The sequence below is a fragment of the Salvelinus namaycush genome, unplaced genomic scaffold (genome assembly GCF_016432855.1).
Source record: "Salvelinus namaycush isolate Seneca unplaced genomic scaffold, SaNama_1.0 Scaffold1683, whole genome shotgun sequence".
NCBI lineage: Eukaryota > Metazoa > Chordata > Actinopteri > Salmoniformes > Salmonidae > Salvelinus > Salvelinus namaycush.
Window position 1 is genome coordinate 45,972 of NW_024058434.1, and position 9,252 is coordinate 55,223.

Genomic DNA, 9,252 nt, shown 5'->3' on the forward strand with positions numbered 1-9,252 from the left:
CGTTTATGAAAGTTGGGGAACTCAGAATGTGAACCACGATGAAAAGAAAATAAGCACTACAGCTTTAAATGAGAAGCGTTTGTAACAGTCGCTGTAGCTGTGCCAAGACCGAGATCTGCCTGCCATCGAATCGGCAACGACCTGCAGGTTTCATTATCCCCTCCGTGGTGTTAACTACACCACTGCGGAAACTATTAATACATTCTACTTTATCGGACAGCACGGACATAAGATACATTTTAGTCACCGGGCACGAATAACCTCAAGTCTATTATTATTTTTGTTGTTCCGACCTAATCGTATTGCTCGTGATAGTTAAATGTTCCAACTTTACGCATGGAGAATAGGCTAGCGAATATCAGGTGAGGCGCATGTAGAGGACTAGCCTACACCTGGACGGATGGGAACTGTATTTCCTGAATACTAAATGCTGCCGTTATTCTCCATCCATCCACAGCAAGACACTTGTTGATTTGAATAGACTTCATCACAGCAGACTGCTGCTTGGGAATACTATTTTGCTTTTGTGGGAGACCTGCCGCTACAAATGGATCGGGGCTCTTCGGGAGGGTGTCATTTGTTTTACCCGGGCTGTGTGACAGAGAGGCGGCTACAGATGGCGATGATCCTCGGCTTTTAACAGGTGGACCGCCTGGCAGCAGCAGCATCATTCTCGCATCCCTATCTGCTACCAGGGAGGAGGCATGGGCAACCAGGTGGATAAAATTAAACTGTCACATCAAAGTTACGCAGAAGTTCCCACAGTGGACCCCAACGGGCTGGACACTGAGGAGGGTCCTCGGATCGGAGTGTCTTATATTTTCTCAACAGATGACGAGGAACAGGAGGGGGAAAACAGTAACGTAGACGGAGCGGATAAAGAGCACCACACTGGTACGGAACATAAACACTACGACAAGAGCAACGAGGTGGAGTGCGCCGTTTACCACCGGGGAGAATGTATTTACGAGAAGAGCGTCAAGACCGCGGGCATGGAAACCTACTCCCCCGAGATCTTACTAAACAAATGCAAGGCAGGTGACCTGGTGGAGTTTGTAACAACGGGGCAGTACCCCCACTGGGCGGTGTATGTCGGTGACTTCCAGGTGGTGCACCTGCACAGAGCAGAGATAAAGAACAGCTTTCTGACAGAAGCCAGCCAGGGAAGGAGATGTAGGGTAGTCAACGAGCTGTATAAATTCAAAGCCCTCAGCGCCGAGATGGTGGTTCAGAACGCTATGGAACAGGTAGGAGGTAAAGACGGAGAGTTGAGCTGGAGAAATTCGGAGTGTTTTGCCGCTTGGTGCAGGTTTGGCAAACGGGAGTTCAAAATGGGTGGGGAGATCCGGATAGGAAAACAGCCATACAGGTTAAAGATCCTGATGTCTGATAAACAGTCTCACATGCTTGAGTTTCAGTGTTTGGAGGACTTGATCATGGAGAAGAGGAGAAGCGACCAGGTGGGAAGGACATCAGTGGTCCAGGAACTGGCCAATCATTTGAACAGTGTCGGGGAGATCAAAAGTGGTGATCCACTCAGTGATCCAATAACAGCACAGACTGCACAGTGATCTAATAGATTTATAGACCTGCTATAAACATCATGATGGCCATTGCCTATCCAATCACAGACCCCGATCTAAGTGGATTTACAAACAACACATTTCATTCTACTATTTTGATGAATAGAAGCTAAATGGCCTATTCATGTCTAGTTGTTATTTGATTGATTGGAAGAACAATAGTTTTAAAGGTTATTGATTTGTTCTCTGCCTATTGATGTTTCATAATGATTGATATGATAATATATTGTACATGTTTTCATGTCTCACCCTGGTAACCAGAATGTGAAATGTCAGAATAATAGTAGAGAGAATGATTTATTTCATACGTACATACCTGTAAGGTTATGTCATTCTGATGACATGATGTAGAGCATAGGGTGATCAATCATCTCGCTTATTGTACCGTACCAATCATTTAAGTCAAGTAAATTATCATTACATCTTTGCAATCAAACTGGCTTTTATTCCCTGCTGTGAACAGCTTCATTGTTTCCCTCAGGCACCATATCCCTACGTAGATGACTTTGAACAGGGCCCATAGGGATAGGGTGTAGGGAACACAGAGGAAGGGACAGGGTACCAACCCCTATCTATGCCTCCATAGTCTTTTCATCATTCATAAACACTTATTTTCCACCTGCTTTACAGTCAGCCTCATACCAGAGAACTAGTCTGTTTCTACCTGCTTTAGTCAGCCTCATACCAGAGTACTAGTCTGTTTCTACCTGCTTTACAGTCAGCCTCATACCAGAGTACTAGTCTGTTTCTACCTGCTTTACAGTCAGCCTCATACCAGAGTACTAGTCTGTTTCTACCTGCTTTACAGTCAGCCTCATACCAGAGTACTAGTCTGTTTCCACCTGCTTTACAGTCAGCCTCATACCAGAGTACTAGTCTGTTTCCACCTGCTTTACAGTCAGCCTCATACCAGAGTACTAGTCTGTTTCTACCTGCTTTACAGTCAGCCTCATACCAGAGTACTAGTCTGTTTCCACCTGCTTTACAGTCAGCCTCATACCAGAGTACTAGTCTGTTTCTACCTGCTTTACAGTCAGCCTCATACCAGAGTACTAGTCTGTTTCTACCTGCTTTACAGTCAGCCTCATACCAGAGTACTAGTCTGTTTCTACCTGCTTTACAGTCAGCCTCATACCAGAGTACTAGTCTGTTTCCACCTGCTTTACAGTCAGCCTCATACCAGAGTACTAGTCTGTTTCCACCTGCTTTACAGTCAGCCTCATACCAGAGTACTAGTCTGTTTCTACCTGCTTTACAGTCAGCCTCATACCAGAGTACTAGTCTGTTTCTACCTGCTTTAGTCAGCCTCATACCAGAGTACTAGTCTGTTTCTACCTGCTTTACAGTCAGCCTCATACCAGAGTACTAGTATGTTTCCACCTGCTTTACAGTCAGCCTCATACCAGAGTACTAGTCTGTTTCCACCTGCTTTACAGTCAGCATCATACCAGAGTACTAATCTGTTTCCACCTGCTTTACAGTCAGCCTCATACCAGAGTACTAGTCTGTTTCTACCTGCTTTAGTCAGCCTCATACCAGAGTACTAGTCTGTTTCTACCTGCTTTACAGTCAGCCTCATACCAGAGTACTAGTCTGTTTCCACCTGCTTTACAGTCAGCCTCATACCAGAGTACTAGTCTGTTTCTACCTGCTCTACAGTCAGCCTCATACCAGAGTACTAGTCTGTTTCCACCTGCTTTACAGTCAGCCTCATACCAGAGTACTAGTCTGTTTCCACCTGCTTTACAGTCAGCCTCATACCAGAGTACTAGTCTGTTTCCACCTGCTTTACAGTCAGCCTCATACCAGAGTACTAGTCTGTTTCTACCTGCTTTACAGTCAGCCTCATACCAGAGTACTAGTCTGTTTCCACCTGCTTTACAGTCAGCCTCATACCAGAGTACTAGTCTGTTTCCACCTGCTTTACAGTCAGCCTCATACCAGAGTACTAGTCTGTTTCTACCTGCTTTACAGTCAGCCTCATACCAGAGTACTAGTCTGTTTCCACCTGCTTTACAGTCAGCCTCATACCAGAGTACTAGTCTGTTTCCACCTGCTTTACAGTCAGCCTCATACCAAAGTACTAGTCTGTTTCCACCTGCTTTAGTCAGCCTCATACCAGAGTACTAGTCTGTTTCCACCTGCTTTACAGTCAGCCTCATACCAGAGTACTAGTCTGTTTCTACCTGCTTTACAGTCAGCCTCATACCAGAGTACTAGTCTGTTTCCACCTGCTTTACAGTCAGCCTCATACCAGAGTACTAGTCTGTTTCCACCTGCTTTACAGTCAGCCTCATACCAAAGTACTACCCTGTTTCAACCTGCTTTAGTCAGCCTCATACCAGAGTACTAGTCTGTCTCTACCTGCTTTACAGTCAGCCTCATACCAGAGTACTAGTCTGTCTCTACCTGCTTTACAGTCAGCCTCATACCAGAGTACTAGTCTGTTTCCACCTGCTTTACAGTCAGCCTCATACCAGAGTACTAGTCTGTTTCCACCTGCTTTACAGTCAGCCTCATACCAGAGTACTAGTCTGTTTCCACCTGCATTACAGTCAGCCTCATACCAGAGTACTAGTCTGTTTCCACCTGCTTTACAGTCAGCCTCATACCAGAGTACTACCCTGTTTCAACCTGCTTTAGTCAGCCTCATACCAGAGTACTAGTCTCTCTCTACCTGCTTTACAGTCAGCCTCATACCAGAGTACTAGTCTGTCTCTACCTGCTTTACAGTCAGCCTCATACCAGAGTACTAGTCTGTTTCCAACTGCTTTACAGTCAGCCTCATACCAGAGTACTAGTCTGTTTCCACCTGCTTTACAGTCAGCCTGATACCAGAGTACTAGTCTGTTTCCACCTGCTTTACAGCCAGCCTCATACCAGAGTACTAGTCTGTTTCCACCTGCTTTACAGTCAGCCTCATACCAGAGTACTAGTCTGTTTCCACCTGCTTTACAGTCAGCCTCATACCAGAGTACTAGTCTGTTTCCACCTGCTTTACAGTCAGCCTCATACCAGAGTACTACCCTGTTTCAACCTGCTTTAGTCAGCCTCATACCAGAGTACTAGTCTGTCTCTACCTGCTTTACAGTCAGCCTTATACCAGAGTACTAGTCTGTTTCCACCTGCTTTACAGTCAGCCTCATACCAGAGTACTAGTCTGTTTCCACCTGCTTTACAGTCAGCCTCATACCAGAGTACTACCCTGTTTCAACCTGCTTTAGTCAGCCTCATACCAGAGTACTAGTCTCTCTCTACCTGCTTTACAGTCAGCCTCATACCAGAGTACTAGTCTGTCTCTACCTGCTTTACAGTCAGCCTCATACCAGAGTACTAGTCTGTTTCCAACTGCTTTACAGTCAGCCTCATACCAGAGTACTAGTCTGTTTCCAACTGCTTTACAGTCAGCCTCATACCAGAGTACTAGTCTGTTTCCACCTGCTTTACAGTCAGCCTCATACCAGAGTACTAGTCTGTTTCCACCTGCTTTACAGTCAGCCTCATACCAGAGTACTAGTCTGTTTCCACCTGCTTTACAGTCAGCCTGATACCAGAGTACTAGTCTGTTTCCACCTGCTTTACAGTCAGCCTCATACCAGAGTACTAGTCTGTTTCCACCTGCTTTACAGTCAGCCTCATACCAGAGTACTAGCCTGTTTCCACCTGTTTTACAGTCAGCCTCATACCAGAGTACTAGTCTGTTTCTACCTGCTTTACAGTCAGCCTCATACCAGAGTACTAGTCTGTTTCCACCGGCTTTACAGTCAGCCTCATACCAGACTACTAGTCTGTTTCCACCTGCTTTACAGTCAGCCTCATACCAGAGTACTAGTCTGTTTCCACCTGCTTTACAGTCAGCCTCATACCAGAGTACTAGCCTGTTTCCACCTGCTTTACAGTCAGCCTCATACCAGAGTACTAGTCTGTTTCCACCTGCTTTACAGTCAGCCTCATACCAGAGTACTAGTCTGTTTCTACCTGCTTTACAGTCAGCCTCATACCAGAGTACTAGTCTGTTTCCACCTGCTTTACAGTCAGCCTCATACCAGAGTACTAGTCTGTTTCCACCTGCTTTACAGTCAGCCTCATACCAGAGTACTAGTCTGTTTCCACCTGCTTTACAGTCAGCCTCATACCAGAGTACTAGTCTGTTTCCACCTGCTTTACAGTCAGCCTCATACCAGAGTACTAGTCTGTTTCTACCTGCTTTACAGTCAGCCTCATACCAGAGTACTAGTCTGTTTCCACCTGCTTTACAGTCAGCCTCATACCAGAGTACTAGTCTGTTTCCTACCTGCTTTACAGTCAGCCTCATACCAGAGTACTAGTCTGTTTCCTACCTGCTTTACAGTCAGCCTCATACCAGAGTACTAGTCTGTTTCCTACCTGCTTTACAGTCAGCCTCATACCAGAGTACTAGTCTGTTTCCACCTGCTTTACAGTCAGCCTCATACCAGAGTACTAGTCTGTTTCCACCTGCTTTACAGTCAGCCTCATACCAGAGTACTAGTCTGTTTCCACCTGCTTTACAGTCAGCCTCATACCAGAGTACTAGTCTGTTTCCTACCTGCTTTACAGTCAGCCTCATACCAGAGTACTAGTCTGTTTCCACCTGCTTTACAGTCAGCCTCATACCAGAGTACTAGTCTGTTTCCTACCTGCTTTACAGTCAGCCTCATACCAGAGTACTAGTCTGTTTCCACCTGCTTTACAGTCAGCCTCATACCAGAGTACTAGTCTGTTTCCACCTGCTTTACAGTCAGCCTCATACCAGAGTACTAGTCTGTTTCCACCTGCTTTACAGTCAGCCTCATACCAGAGTACTAGTCTGTTTCCACCTGCTTTACAGTCAGCCTCATACCAGAGTACTAGTCTGTTTCCACCTGCTTTACAGTCAGCCTCATACCAGAGTACTAGTCTGTTTCCACCTGCTTTACAGTCAGCCTCATACCAGAGTACTAGTCTGTTTCCACCTGCTTTACAGTCAGCCTCATACCAGAGTACTAGTCTGTTTCCACCTGCTTTACAGTCAGCCTCATACCAGAGTACTAGTCTGTTTCCACCTGCTTTACAGTCAGTTCTAGTCAGCCTCATACCAGAGTACTAGTCTGTTTCCACCTGCTTTACAGTCAGCCTCATACCAGAGTACTAGTCTGTTTCCACCTGCTTTACAGTCAGCCTCATACCAGAGTACTAGTCTGTTTCCACCTGCTTTACAGTCAGCCTCATACCAGAGTACTAGTCTGTTTCCACCTGCTTTACAGTCAGCCTCATACCAGAGTACTAGTCTGTTTCCACCTGCTTTACAGTCAGCCTCATACCAGAGTACTAGTCTGTTTCCACCTGCTTTACAGTCAGCCTCATACCAGAGTACTAGTCTGTTTCCACCTGCTTTACAGTCAGCCTCATACCAGAGTACTAGTCTGTTTCCACCTGCTTTACAGTCAGCCTCATACCAGAGTACTAGTCTGTTTCCTACCTGCTTTACAGTCAGCCTCATACCAGAGTACTAGTCTGTTTCCACCTGCTTTACAGTCAGCCTCATACCAGAGTACTAGTCTGTTTCCACCTGCTTTACAGTCAGCCTCATACCAGAGTACTAGTCTGTTTCCACCTGCTTTACAGTCAGCCTCATACCAGAGTACTAGTCTGTTTCCACCTGCTTTACAGTCAGCCTCATACCAGAGTACTAGTCTGTTTCCACCTGCTTTACAGTCAGCCTCATACCAGAGTACTAGTCTGTTTCCTACCTGCTTTACAGTCAGCCTCATACCAGAGTACTAGTCTGTTTCTACCTGCTTTACAGTCAGCCTCATACCAGAGTACTAGTCTGTTTCCACCTGCTTTACAGTCAGCCTCATACCAGAGTACTAGTCTGTTTCCACCTGCTTTACAGTCAGCCTCATACCAGAGTACTAGTCTGTTTCTACCTGCTTTACAGTCAGCCTCATACCAGAGTACTAGTCTGTTTCCACCTGCTTTACAGTCAGCCTCATACCAGAGTACTAGTCTGTTTCCACCTGCTTTACAGTCAGCCTCATACCAGAGTACTAGTCTGTTTCCACCTGCTTTACAGTCAGCCTCATACCAGAGTACTAGTCTGTTTCCACCTGCTTTACAGTCAGCCTCATACCAGAGTACTAGTCTGTTTCCACCTGCTTTACAGTCAGCCTCATACCAGAGTACTAGTCTGTTTCCTACCTGCTTTACAGTCAGCCTCATACCAGAGTACTAGTCTGTTTCCACCTGCTTTACAGTCAGCCTCATACCAGAGTACTAGTCTGTTTCCACCTGCTTTACAGTCAGCCTCATACCAGAGTACTAGTCTGTTTCCACCTGCTTTACAGTCAGCCTCATACCAGAGTACTAGTCTGTTTCCACCTGCTTTACAGTCAGCCTCATACCAGAGTACTAGTCTGTTTCCACCTGCTTTACAGTCAGCCTCATACCAGAGTACTAGTCTGTTTCCACCTGCTTTACAGTCAGCCTCATACCAGAGTACTAGTCTGTTTCCACCTGCTTTACAGTCAGCCTCATACCAGAGTACTAGTCTGTTTCCACCTGCTTTACAGTCAGCCTCATACCAGAGTACTAGTCTGTTTCCACCTGCTTTACAGTCAGCCTCATACCAGAGTACTAGTCTGTTTCCACCTGCTTTACAGTCAGCCTCATACCAGAGTACTAGTCCTGTTTCCTACCTGCTTTACAGTCAGCCTCATACCAGAGAGTACTAGTCTGTTTCACCTGCTTTACAGTCAGCCTCATACCAGAGTACTAGTCTGTTTCCACCTGCTTTACAGTCAGCCTCATACCAGAGTACTAGTCTGTTTCCTACCTGCTTTACAGTCAGCCTCATACCAGAGTACTAGTCTGTTTCCACCTGCTTTACAGTCAGCCTCATACCAGAGTACTAGTCTGTTTCCACCTGCTTTACAGTCAGCCTCATACCAGAGTACTAGTCTGTTTCCACCTGCTTTACAGTCAGCCTCATACCAGAGTACTAGTCTGTTTCTACCTGCTTTACAGTCAGCCTCATACCAGAGTACTAGTCTGTTTCCTACCTGCTTTACAGTCAGCCTCATACCAGAGTACTAGTCTGTTTCCACCTGCTTTACAGTCAGCCTCATACCAGAGTACTAGTCTGTTTCCACCTGCTTTACAGTCAGCCTCATACCAGAGTACTAGTCTGTTTCCACCTGCTTTACAGTCAGCCTCATACCAGAGTACTAGTCTGTTTCCACCTGCTTTACAGTCAGCCTCATACCAGAGTACTAGTCTGTTTCACCTGCTTTACAGTCAGCCTCATACCAGAGTACTAGTCTGTTTCTACCTGCTTTACAGTCAGCCTCATACCAGAGTACTAGTCTGTTTCCACCTGCTTTACAGTCAGCCTCATACCAGAGTACTAGTCTGTTTCCTACCTGCTTTACAGTCAGCCTCATACCAGAGTACTAGTCTGTTTCCACCTGCTTTACAGTCAGCCTCATACCAGAGTACTAGTCTGTTTCCACCTGCTTTACAGTCAGCCTCATACCAGGAGTACTAGTCTGTTTCCTACCTGCTTACTGTCAGCCTCATACCAGAGTACTAGTCTGTTTCTACCTGCTTTACAGTTCAGCCTCATACCAGAGTACCTAGTCCTTGTTTCCACCTGCTTACAGTCAGCCTC

General features: G+C 46.0%; 1 protein-coding gene across 1 annotated transcript; it reads left to right on the forward strand.

Moving 5' to 3' along the window:
* Nucleotides 1-438: 438 nt before the first annotated feature.
* Nucleotides 439-1,648, forward strand: LOC120037296 (protein LRATD2-like). Its single transcript, XM_038983463.1, has one exon. The coding sequence runs from the start codon at nucleotides 705-707 to the stop codon at nucleotides 1,569-1,571; it is 867 nt and encodes a 288-aa protein (XP_038839391.1). The 5' UTR covers nucleotides 439-704; the 3' UTR covers nucleotides 1,572-1,648.
* The last annotated feature ends 7,604 nt before the right edge of the window (nucleotides 1,649-9,252 follow it).

Excerpts from the sequence above, each read along its gene's own strand:
- LOC120037296 (XM_038983463.1), top strand. The coding sequence starts at position 705 with ATGGGCAACCAGGTGGATAAAATTAAACTGTCACATCAAAGTTACGCA.